Raw genomic sequence first — 13917 nt, forward strand, 5'->3', positions numbered from 1 at the left:
GAATTTCTACAGGTAGGATAGCATTGGGCGTGTATGATAGCATCCAGCATTATCTGATCTTATATATGCATCCCTAAGATGTGGATGAAGAGACTTTATTGTCTAGAAAGCATCACCAAAGATCTGACTCACCAAGTGCCAACCCTGCTTTCCTTCTTCAATGAGATGAATCATAGAAATGATGTCAAACTTGTTATTGTTGTCAATGTCATCTGAATGTGGGTGACAGATAACAGCACAAATCATGTGCCAACTAATGCCCTGCTTCCCAAACTACTCACTCTGTGTCTCACGGAAAGTCTGGGGCAAGTACTTCATGGCCCAATCGGCAATTATCAACACCTCATGTGACTTCAAGTTTTGGAGAATGTTCCTTTTACACAAGTCCTGATTAACATTCCTGATTAAATGACCCCTCCACGCCCAAACTTTCTCTGCTGACACTTAAGTCATGAATTTCGGTTCTAACACTACATGATGTCACAAGACTCACAGGTACCAGTGTGAGCATGCTGGCACTCTTCTTCCGACAATGCATATTGTATACAGTGTTGAGCACAGTCACTTTCAGGTCTGATGTGACTTCTAAACCCACTCTTTATATGCGGCTTCAAAGTGTCAATCTTTCCTTTACGTTCAGATATTCTAATCTCTGGAAGTGCAAGATTTGACAAAATCTTCTTCAAGGTATCGATGCCCTCTAGACCATCATTAAAATGGTTGTCCAAACCATGTAGAGATTGAAGCTGGCAGGCTGCACATGCCTTGATAATTTTGTAAAGAGTTGCCCTGAATGGAGAAATTAGAGAATTCTCCTTTGCAGTAGTTTTCATATGTTGTAATAAGCCGAGAAGCAATCATTGTTCTAATCATCTTTGGAACTTTCACTGTAAGGCCTGAGGATAACTTCAAGTTTTTTTTATCCAAATCCGACAACTTGAAGATAACACGGAGCACAAATGAATTCAATAAAGTGATGAATTTTCTCCTTTGAAAGACGTAGTCGGGATATTTTTGGTGGAGTTACATACTGTCCAGGTCCATGTGTTGAAGCGTACTTTCTTGCAGCATCAATTTTGTAGATGGTCAATCCTTCAATAAATGTCTGAAGCTCTGACTTAGTGTACATTCCCACAATTATGAAAAAAAAACCTGGATCTTAATTGTGTTATCTTCAGCTTTTTGGTAAGCTTCTACAACAGTCTCCGTGAGGGGATCTTTAATTCTGGGTTCCTGATCTTTAGGTTTTATGATTTCGAAGACATCCTTCATCAAGAGGGAGCCCTGGGATGGTGCAATGCTTTCACAAACATATTGGAAGGCAGAACGAGCTTAACGTATGTAGTACATTCTCGTTGAATACTGAAGTTGATCAAGATTCATTGATGGCTGTGATTTTAAGGGGGAGTACTTTCCATCTGACATTAATTCCATAGGTTCATTAAAGATTTCACGCTGTGATCTTTCATCTTTGGACCAATCAGACCCCACAGTTTTCTGAGATGACAGAAGATCAAAATCTAAAAATAAATATAACAATAAATATATATACAAATGTATATATTCCTTCAAATATATTTATTCAAAGTATTAGACTAAACCCAGCTGTTGGATACACGCACACACACACACACACACACACACACACACACACACACACACACACATATATATATATATATATATATATATATATATATATATATATATATATATATAATAAAAAATGAGTGAAAGGTGATATCACACAGTATAAATAATCAAAAAAGAAAAAGAAAACTAGACACGATCTCGTTGCGAGCAACGAGGAGGTCTTCCGTCTGATTTTAGAATTTGAGATACATATTCGATCTTGATTTTGCTATTTAACAGCTAAACATGATTTAGAATAGAAAAACAGGGTCTACATTCTAAGGGCCAGATACTATTTTGTTTCAGGGATAAGAGCTTTGTTCAACAAATGTTTTGAAATTTTTCACCGTTCTTCAGATATCTGAGAAAAAAAAGTTTTAGGGGCCAATTCCTTATCGCCTTATTGGAGCCGCTGAACCAAATTTTGAAGGTTGCATTTTGTAAAGTACATCATTTTGAGCAAATCATATCACAAACTATTCCTCAGTAAAGGGCTACAAATAAAAGACTTTAAAGCCCTTTGGACCCCTAATTTTAGGGGCCAGCCCCTTTTTCTTGATATCAAATAAAAGGTCATTTAAATATGAACACATTTTGTTCAACAACTATTTAGAAATTTGTTACCGTTCTTGAGATATATGGGAAAGAACATTTTAGGGGCCGATCCCTAAACTCCTTATATGGGCCGTTTAACGAAATTTTGAAAATTGCATATGATTTAATACATCATTCTGAGCATCTTTTCTTCTATACTGCATTTCAAAATATTTTTCCCTTCTGAGATATATGTAATCAAAATTCTGGATTTTTGGCCCCTAAAAACCCCTAATTACGTAAGACATAATGAAATCATTACATTGCTTGGATACATAACTGTAAAATAAACATATTTGCTTCTATAACTAATCACAAAATATCCCTCAGTTAAGGGCTACAGATGAAAGACTTTAGAGCCCTTTGGAACCCTAATTTTAGGGGCCAGCCCCTTTTTCTCGATATCAAATGAAAGGTCTTGTAAATATGAACTTTTTTTGCATTACATGTGTTAACAAAATATTTTTCAGAAAAGAGATAAACCAAGAAAACCATGAAAAATTACGACGTTTTTTTAGTATCAATTTTCCGGACCAGGCGAGCTTTAACGCCTTTTGAGAATGACAAATTTGAATGCCAAATTGCACATCTACAATCTCTTGTCTACAATCCCTGAAAGTTTGAACTCAATATCTTTTACCGTTTAGGAGGAGATCCCTGGACAAGCCGACCCTCTGAAAATCACTAAAACGTCATTTTCTCAAGAACGGAAATGGCGTCATCAAAATAAAAAAATGTATATTAAGTTCGGACTATTATCTATTAGATCTGAAAGTTTCACGAAAATCGGTTCGGCCATTTCCGAGAAATCGCCTGCACAAATTTTGTAAGAAAAAAAAAAATAATAATAATAGGGAAAAAGAAACCGAACGAAAACAATAAGGTCTTCCGTTGGAAAACGGAAGACCTTAATGAACAGTTCCAAAATTGATTTTTTTTTCATGACTTAAAGAATACCATAATAACATTGCATGTTTTTTTTCCTTCTTTTTATTTGACAGTGTAAGTTAACAGTGAATGACTAGGTGCTGTATTTCTTATTTGTTATTTTTCATCCTAATTATTGATAGAATACAATGTTAGAGTAAGCTCCCAAGGCACTCCGAATAAATCGTTTGCATAACATTTATCATGAGTTCACCGTTCACTTTGCGCTTTTGTTTCAATTGCGTATTGCGTTCGCTCATTGTTCATCACTCATAAGCTCTCACCAAATTCCATTCAGAGTTCGCTAACCGTTCAAGTGGAAACGTAGAACACTTCATGGACTGTAACTGAAGTCATCAGAATCAATCGCTGCACAAAGTTTTATATTTATCAGGCAAAGGGTTCTCAATTGAAAGATAATGAGTACAAGATTTACTTCCTAATACACTTCTGTATATGAAAAAGTTCTTAAAAGTGGTTCTTAAAAATTCACAATATTGCCATCTGGGAATTAATATAATTTTAACTTCATATAATCAGAATATTTTTATCTGAGGGGCACATGTATTTGTCGTACCTGAATCTGGTGTCTGAGAGCATGGTGCACTATCGCTTTTGGTAATTTCTGGAGCATCAATTCTTCTATCCGTGTCTAAAAATAAAATTGAAAAATGTATGTATATATCCAAAATAGCAAATTAAACTTTGTCTTTTCAGTTTGTACAAGTCATACTTCACAAGGACCAACTTGTGATAGGTCTTTGTATTGAAATCTTGAGATTTATATTCTACATGTAATTCATAACTGCACAGCTACACCTGTACATGTTGCATGTGAACATGATACACAATGTTTTGTTCTAAATGGGTTGGGATCACCCCCCCCCCCCCCCTCCCCCAAATAAGAAAATATTTTTCAGGTATGTGCAATATTATAATATATGAAATATAATATATAACAGAGCATTATGCACATGGTATCACCTTACCTGATATTTCCATACTGTCTTCAGGTACAAAACGTTGCCTTTCATTCTCTTGGTCCTCTGAAAGAACAAAAAAAAAAGCTCACTTAATCAATGTATTATTCATTCAAAATGATGATCAGCAACAAAACAACCACAACACTAGACAATACAAATGATTCTATTAAATTGTAAAATATAATTTTTTTTTCTCTGTTATACCTCTTGGGTGAGATCTATCAGCGTCCATTGCTTCAGAATCTGTAGTTCTCTCTAATAAACAGCATATTTCTACAAAAAAGTACATGTAATGTATATAATATAATCTAATATAACGTATATGTAATCTATATAAATCTTATTTTTGATTTTCATTCACAATCTCTAATGTACATATACAAATATCAATTGGATATCCCAAGTGTTGATTAGTTGAACTCTATTGACATTTTATAATATAACTAAATACAAAGTGTAGACGATTAAAGATTTTGATCCAAAAGATATTTTTATTATCAGTTACTCTAATGTTGTCCAGCTAAACAAGTTTTCAGCATGAATACAAACTAAAAGCTATCTTAAGGAGTCTCGGGGGAGAATTTTTCAAACATACGATTTCCTTTAAATTTTTTACAGTGAAATGTCAACTTATGAGTAAACTATGTGCAAAAAATAAAGTAAATTGACCGGATAGTTTATCTGTTTGTCGCGCTCAAATTTTGGTCGTATGTCCGATTCATCACCGACATTTTATATATGATTATACAGGAAAATGAGGGTTTTCATTTTCAATTTCATATTTAAAAAATTACATACATACGATTTTCTTTAAATTTTCAGCGATGGAAGGGCCACGTATAAGTAAACTTTTTGCCAAATTAAAACGAAATTGACTGGATGGTTTTTAGGCTATCCGTCCTCATAGCTTGATCCTATAAACGTGCTGTGCCAGCCATTTTACATTATAGAATTGTATAAAACAAAAGGATGTTAACGAATCAAATTTAATTTAATTTGTATTAAATACATTTCCACTCACACAGAACGTACAAGGGTCGCATATGTGTTTTTATTTTGCAAATTATAGTTTTGATTTTAATTATTGACGCTGTAATAGAAAATGCACGACGTTAATTTTTGTCAATTGTTACGTCAGAGTCTCAACTGACGTCACCCTAAGACGTTTACTCCGACGACAATAACGTCGATTTTGAAGAAGCGGCGAAAAAATTAAAATACTTCTGACATTATTCTAACGATTCATATCACTTAAAATAAATTTTTGATAAGTAACTTTTCTGAAATAAAAACGTTTCATGATAACCTGCATCATTGAACATTTTACTTTAAATTTGTGTTTTACAACAGTAATGCGCAATACCCTGCGCAGAGGGCGCACAATTTTAAACCCACTACCGACCTTAATGATAAAAAAAACATTTACCCTTTGAAATACCCTTTTATTTTTAAACCTTTTTATGTGTCAATCTGTGTTGTTCTCTTAAATGCTTCAGTGAGAGAAGCAGGTCTGGCATACCCCCCCCCCCCCCCTCAATATCTATGGTATGAAAATATCAGACAACATTTGTTCTTACATGTAGTACTCCTCAACCCCTTTGTATTTATATTTTCTGTTTCATATAAAATGTGCAACAAAGTTGTATGAGTTGAATACATCATAATAATTCAGTCAATCAATTGTGTAAGAAACACACCTTTCAACTCATCCTTCATATCTGCATTTTTCTTGAAACAGTTTTTATGCTTCTCAATACATCTTCTGCAAACACATATTAATGGTAATATTCCGAACATTATTCTGATATATCAATGCATTATTTCCCTGTAAACATTGGTTCATTTGCTGTTCTTTAACAGAGTTTTTGTTCATTTTCAAAACAATAATTTATCAATGACAACATATAAGAAAATTGAGATCAAGCATGGGTTTAAAACAGCAAAAAAATTGCTTTCAAATATGTGTGAGTATTTCAACAAGTAAATTTCAGATTTAGAACACTTTAACACTATAAAAAATGTACTGTACATATACATCTTTTCCATAGAATGGCATAGATATCTAATCAAATGTGGCGGGGGGGGGGGGGGAGAGAGTTTTAAACTGATTAGATATTGACAAGATTGATATGTATTGATACATGTAGTAGGTCCTAGCAATATTTACTGGTACACATAATTGGACTGTCATATAAATATTTTTGGTATGTTAAGAATTATGTCATTACGTAAAGGCGAGGGTTTTCTTACCAGAACCAGTGGGAACATGTGTGCTCAGCTTCACCCATATCTCTCGGCTTTGAATGAATGTAATTCCCCTCGCGACTGTGCCAGATTGAGATTTGTCATGTAGTGGATGGCAGCATGTTCTCCTTTTTCTTTTCCATTGAATCCCAAATTCTTGCCTGTGTTTAGCACATACACGCCCGCTGAACTTTGACAGCCTCAGCCCATGCACACCAGCACGGTTAAGAATTAACAATGGTTCTGGTATGTGAGCAAAATCTGACTCAGAGGTACATTTAAAAAATCTCAAGTTTGCTGAAGTCTCTTTCTTACAGTCTTGAAGTATATAAACTGCTTTCTCTTTACAATTTTCACCAAAACTACATTTCAAACCATCCATCTTGTTGACATCTGATTTCTCCAATCATTCTTCTTTATCTTCTTTTCACGAGAGTTCCACAAAGGGAGAAAATTTAATCTCTAAAAATTCGGAATTTAAACACCGGAAAATAAGCTTAATATTTATTTGCAACCAAATTCCCATTCAGGTATATTTTTTTTATGGATAATTCTATTTTTTTAACCAAGAAGTTCTAAATTTAAAACGTTTCTTGGGGTTTTATATCCTGCTATGAGAAGTTAAGTGTGATGGACATTACCTATCTTATTATAATATTTGATCATCTAGCTTAAAATCAAAGAATGAATTAAAAAATATTTGTGCACCAAATCAAAGGTATTTGTATCAGATGTTATGTGAATCTGACTTTAGGTATGATTAAACTCTATTTAATACTTGAATGACTATCTGAAATAAGCCTTATTCATGCATGACATTTATCATGAATAATGAGCTAAAAATAGAAATGGTCTATCTGGGGGATTTCGGTGGTGCAGATATTTTTAACCATGAAAATTTGATAAAATAGACAATATACTTTAGATATATCCAGATGAACTATGAAAATTAATCTACACCCTTCATTATAAAACTTTGATTTTGCATGGTTCTATCGAAGACTGCCACTTAAACAAAATTATTTACTGCGAGATAGCTATAAGAAACATATAAAAATAGTCCTTACCTTAATTTGTTTTCAAACTCGCTAAGTCCTGGTCACGGACACCAAGAAAGCTCGTGTAACCCTTCCATCTTATTGATCCACTTGAGGGTCAGCTCAAACTTAGTAATCACCAAGTCCAGTAGTTCTTCCAGCAGTTTTATTAAAGTCAAAATTACAACAATTAAAAGTAGCCCATTAAAAGAATCTGTTCAACATCACTTTACATGGGTATATATAACATTTCACTTGTGATGGTCAGTCCTGACTTGTTCGGACCATCTACGATAATTATGAGTGAACATTTACTGTTAAAATTCCAAAGTAATATTGTATTTCTAAATAAAGCAACAAAACTGTCAGAAATAATATTGTGATGCAGGTGGTGATATTAAAACGCCATATTATCATTTGATATTATCTCAATTTGGATATTACTATGCCCGTGTTATGCACCTGGTTTCATACATCTTTAAGGAATACAACACAGTGCTACAGTGTCACAGAGTTCATTCTGTTAGTTATTATTATCATAATTCACTGCGCAGTATCTAGGTATACATAAGTGTCATAGTGACCAATATGTGATACTAGCAATTCAAGGTCATAGCATGGCTATCTGTTTACACATGTATACATATAGTTTCAGTCACGCTGAAACCCACGGTACATATACGCTTGTACGGATTAATGATCATAAAGCTGGAATTATACCGGATAAAATGGAGGAAAAAATGACAATTACAAACCCTCAACCATCTTAAAAATAAATAATATCGCTATCCATTCAAATAAATGTTAGTAGTGTTTTAGTGATGTGTAAACCATTTGTAATCGTATCTGCAATTTTCTTCATACTGAAACCTAGCGGAAATGTGTTCAAACTGATTGATAATTTTATAATAATTTGTGCCATTTCATACATTTCAATTTTGGTTTCCACATTGCAGCAACCATCAATCTAAAGGTAAAGTTTCTGCTGACTAAAACCTAACGGATACTTGCGAAATCGATATAATTGTTTTCGCATTGCGGAAACTATACATGCTACTTCAACTCCAAGTTTAAGCAAAGTTTCCATATAGTTTCAGTGTTGCTGAAACTAGATTTAACATTCAGTGTCAGCTTTTTTAAAAACTTAATATTGCGCAGAACATTTTTAACCTCTAGCTAAAGCTTTACAGTCATTTCATGCATATTTTTAAATTTCGCTATGCTTATGGTATGCAATGTCAATGATATGCTATAAGATTTAAATGCAATGCAATGGAATTTGTATAGTATGCTATGAGAAATAAAAAAAATTAAGTCCCAACAACTTATTTTCAAGTATGTTACCCTCGATATCTCAACTACTTGGATATCATTAAGTTTTTGAACTGCCCCATCTAGTTTGAGATAACGAAGTTTGACTTCATTTTATGGTTATGAGATGTGAACAAAACCCCTCCGAATAAAGTCAAATGATAAGATGCCAAATATGTCTACTATTTCGCAATGTAAACAATTATTCTTTAAAATTGAAGTGTTTAAAAACAACCGAAATTATTTGGTTTGATATGGTATGGTAGACATGTATGATAAGACAAATGACAATTTATGAGATTGTATTTTAATGTACGAGAGTCCAATGCTATTGTATGGGATTCCAATGCGCTATGGTATGCATAATATGATATGGTGTTTGTTGTAAAAGATATACTTGACCCGACTGTAATTTTCACATATAATCAATAATAAATACAAATCAAACAGATGTCACCCATGTCTTTAAATTCTATAGTACATCTTTATACTTTTGTTTATTAGTATTCATTGAATTGAGCATTTATATGCGTATATTAACATGTCCAGTGTCTTTTTCTATGATGTCATCGCGAATCGAGTTTGTATTGTACAAACCAATAAATTCAAATGACGTGTTGTTAGCGCACAAGCAGGGCTGAATAATTAAAAGAATCTAAAACACATAAATATTTAAATATAATTATAGTTAAAAATTAATTATTCTTTAAATATTATGTTGTGGCAATTTCGGTTAGAGCGTGATCATATCTTTTATTTGATTTGACCCGACCAGAATTATCACCTCATAATACTCAAAGAACATTATTCTTAAAATAACTAATCATTGCAAATGTGTCTTTTATAACTTAAATATACTTTTGCAGGTTTATATTTCTGTCAAAGAGACGAAGAAGACAAACAATTTGAAAACTTTTGTACTCTTTATCTTCCGAAATGTCGAGTACAGAAACTAAAAAAAGGGCAAACAATTCCTGGTCCATTATTCTTGGTGCTGAACATACCACCGGTTAACAGACAAGACAACGTTAACGTTCTTTCTAAATCTATTGATGATATCTACAGACTTTTTAATATTGAAGGTAATTACATTTGATCATTTTTAATTTAACGTTGAAAATCTTGACTTAAACAGCGGCAAAACCCACATTTTTAAAAATATATTTTTTAAATATATTTTGACAAACATATAACAAAACAAGAAAAAGAATTGCTATACTATTATTGATGTTGTTTTATTTTTAAGAATATTCAGAGGTTATTCTCGTTCAAATTTCCTTCGATGGAAATTTCAGCAGTAATCCACCGAACATGATGGACGATGTTCTTTTTGAAAAACTAGAAATTGCAGTAGCAAGGAAGTTTAATTCGTACATCAATATTGTTTACGCAGACGGGTATGACTATACAAACAGTCCTTTTAATATGGAATCAGCTGAAAGGTTGAACAATATGTGTATAAACAATTCTTAAAAAAAATTAAACAATTGTTCTTGTCTTATTGTATAATTTTGCTTTGCTAACTTAAGCCAAATGCCAAGGTGAGCTTTTCTCATCAAAACTTGTTCGCTGTCTGTCGTCGTTGTTGTCGTTAAATAAAAAAAATCTTGAAAAACAGAATATATTCTACTAAAGATATTTTGATTTTCATACTCTAAAACTGGTTTTTTAAAGATCATACATGTAGTTATTGTTGCCCTGGTGAGCGATGTGGCCCTTTGGCAACCTATTTATTTCTTGTTTTCTGAAATAAAATGATTTAATGAAACATATAGTTCATGTGAAGAAAATAAGTCGTCATTTCTTGTACCAATGTGAATGAAACATATATTCACATCTACCAAGTATTATTTTCTCTGTTTCGAAAGGAAAATTATAGTTTATCCATAGCTCTATAGGAGCACTCAGAATATAATCTACACGCCCCATTTATCGATTGGTAAAATTCTACAGCGGCTGAAACTGACAAGAAACTGACAGGACTGAAATTGACATGCTCTGTTAATCGATTGGTCGAGACCTACAGCGACCTAAAAAAAATCACGGACTGCACGTAAAAAATCATGATGATGTCAGACTCAAAGTCTCACAATATACGATTTGGCTGTTTCTTTTAGCTAACGTACTTATGTACATTACCAGTAAATTAGTGAATTTTACTAACTTTTCATAACTAATTTATTAATTAGTTAAAAGAAAGATGTTAATATAAACAATAAAACGTTTTCTTTAATGATTCATGCCGGTTATGAGGGTAGCAATCATTGGAGGAAAAAATTACATAACCCGCTAACGCAGGTTATGTATTTTTCTTCAATGTCGGTACCTTCATATGACGAATGAGTCACCATAGAAAGCATTTACTGTTTAATTGAATAAAGAAGCAATGTATTGATTTTAAAATGCTTCTATGTAAACGTAGAATTTCGATGAATAAAGAAAAACTGAGAGGTATTCTGACATACATTATGTGTCATAATGCACGTGTTCGGTATTGAGACCATTCATATAGAAATTGATACATATTGAATGAATCCATGCTTAGCAAAGAATACTTTTTATCTTTGAAATAAAGTACAGACAAATACACATTCCCTGTTACTATCTGGTCATATTAACAAAAATTCAAAGGTAAATGTAAATGTGATAACAAAACGATGTAACCATCGGGGTTTAAATAGGTTCAGACCCTTTTTCTTGATATAAAATGAAAGAAGGTCCTTTAAATATATTTTCTTTTCAACAAATGTTCAGAAAATTTAAGCCGTTCTAGATCGATATCTAAATAATGCTGTTTAAAGGGGTCGACCCTTTTACCTATTACCAGGGCCGATATTCCAAAATTTTCAGGTGGCATATCCTTTTCTATTTATTAATGATTAAATATTTAGAGTTTAGATATTTAGAGTAATCATTTTTTAATTTTATGTATCACAACAAAATAAAAATCAGGCCATCATTAAAAATATTTTTTCTACTTACCCGATCCTAAATCTTGAAGTTGGGTAGGTAGATATTTCTTTCTGAAAGCCCTTGATATTTTGCACATATTTTGTTCTGTATGTGTTTAGAGAAAATTTTAAACTAAAAAGCTACATAAGAAAACACAGCCAAAAATCAGCATTTTTTGAAACACAAATTCAAATTAATTTTTTGAAGCTTTAAAGGAGGAAAATTGTAAAAACAAAACTCGGAGGACAACGTTCAAAGTCTCTATTTTTAAGATTTGTGACTTTGTAACACATGCTGTGAGCGGTTTCAGAGCCTTTGCGTGCACAAGAATGCCTATATTTTGGGGGAAAAGGGGAATAACTCGGTACCGGAAGTGTCGATTTCAACGGTTTTCCTTAGATATTGAGAAATAGTAACTACCAATAAGCTCTAAAATTTGAACTTTATAGGACAACAAACAACTAAGATATTTGAGTTTTAAACAAGAGGCCCATGGGCCACATCGCTCACCTGAGGAACAATAGGTATGATAAAGTCAGCTTAATGGAGTCATAATACATACAATCTGGACAATGTACAATAATACATGTAGATCCTGTATAAATAAAATCCATTTTCCCCCTTGGAACTCGGATAGCCCTGATTGCTGCCAATACTTTCATCACCGCTCCTGCACATATATAGGGACTCAACGTTATGCAGGCAGGGACTGAACACCTACACAACTCAAGTGGTACCAACGTTAACGCAAGCAGGAATAACGCAAGCAGGGATGACCTCACACTTGCGCCAACCGCTCAACCTAACGCAAGAAGGGAGTGTTGCACACTTGCGCTTGAAAGGCCAGAACACCAGCAGGGATGACCATACATTAGTGCTCCGCTGCAACCACCACAAATACAAGCAGGTATGATCGCACACTTGTATTATTGCAATACAGGGCAGGAATGACCGCACACCCTGTATCGTAGGTTATAAAACACGAATATTAGATAGAGCAGGGATGTCCACACACTTAATCTATCCATACCTGTTCAAGTTTAACCCTAAACAGTCATTCGTTGTAGTGCAATAGACACTGTCCCTATATATGTGCCAGCCTAAAATAATTCATAGTATCTAAAAATTGGAAATAAAAACTAAACAAACTAATCCGGCCTAACCCAAAACAACTTATGCAGAACAGCTTATATACATTGAATATTTATTATTGTATAAAAATAATCATCACAATATTTGGTTAACAGTGGATGCATTAATTAAAATAATCAAGAATCAATAACTCAATACAGTAATACAAAAAGATTCTAATGAAAAAATAGCTGCCTGCTTCAATTTTATAGTCATATCACATGTTGCGTATTGCAGTTCTCAAAAAGATACTTTACAATTGTTTATATATGGGATATTTAGCTACATCAAACTCTGAACCTTCTTGTGAGGCCGAAGAATTGTCCTGGAGCCAAAGTCTTAACAATTATAAAGAATCATCTTGCAGATTAGTTTCTGAGAAGAAGATTTTTAAAGATTCTCTATATATTCCTTTGTCAAACTTTAACACACCCCCCCCCCCCCCCCCCCAATGTGGCCTCACCCTACCCCCAGGGATCATGATTTTCACAACTTTGAATCTACACTACCTGACGATACTTCCACACAAGTTTCAGCTTTCCTGGCTGTTTAGTTTCTGAGAAGAAGATTTTTAAAGATTTACTCTATATATTCCTATGTAAAACTTCGACCCCCCCCCCCCATTGTGGCCCCACCCTACCCCCGGGGGTCATGAATTTCACAACTTTGAATCTACACTACCTGAGAATGCTTCCACACAAGTTTCAGCTTTCCTGGCTGTTTAGTTTCTGAGAAGAAGATTTTTAAAGATTTACTCTATATATTCCTATGTTAAACTTCGACCCCCCATTGTGGCCCCATCCTACCCCCGGGGGTCTTGAATTTCACAACTTTGAATCTTCACTACCTGAGGATGCTTCCACACAAGTTTCAGCTTTCCTGGCTTTCTGGTTCTTGAGAAGAAGATTTTTGAAAATTTCTCGAAATTTTTCATTAATTTCTAATTATCTCCCCTTGAAAATGGGTGTGACCCTTAATTTTCACAACTTTGAATCCCCTTTGCCTAAAGATGATTTGTGCCAAGTTTGGTTGAAATTGGCCTAGTAGTTCTTGAGAAGATGTTGAAAATGTGAAAAGTTTATGGACAGACAGACAGACGGACAGAC

The 13917-nt window shown here is 33.5% G+C and overlaps 1 protein-coding gene and 1 pseudogene across 2 annotated transcripts in view; one reads left to right on the forward strand and one right to left on the reverse strand.

The window, feature by feature from the left end:
• LOC128172308 (uncharacterized) overlaps window positions 1–10496 on the forward strand; it is a 131111-nt gene extending 120615 nt beyond the window's left edge. For both annotated transcript variants that reach the window (XM_052838103.1, XM_052838105.1), the window contains 2 exons: window positions 9595–9810; window positions 9975–10496. In XM_052838103.1, coding sequence (XP_052694063.1) covers window positions 9595–9810; window positions 9975–10201 — 443 coding nt within the window. In that variant the 3' untranslated portion in view covers window positions 10202–10496. The remainder of the gene's footprint in view (window positions 1–9594; window positions 9811–9974) is intronic.
• Window positions 3690–5954, reverse strand: LOC128172310 (uncharacterized; annotated as a pseudogene).
• Window positions 10497–13917: the final 3421 nt, after the last annotated feature.

This window comes from Crassostrea angulata, chromosome 2, assembly GCF_025612915.1.
Source record: "Crassostrea angulata isolate pt1a10 chromosome 2, ASM2561291v2, whole genome shotgun sequence".
Classification (NCBI taxonomy): domain Eukaryota; kingdom Metazoa; phylum Mollusca; class Bivalvia; order Ostreida; family Ostreidae; genus Magallana; species Magallana angulata.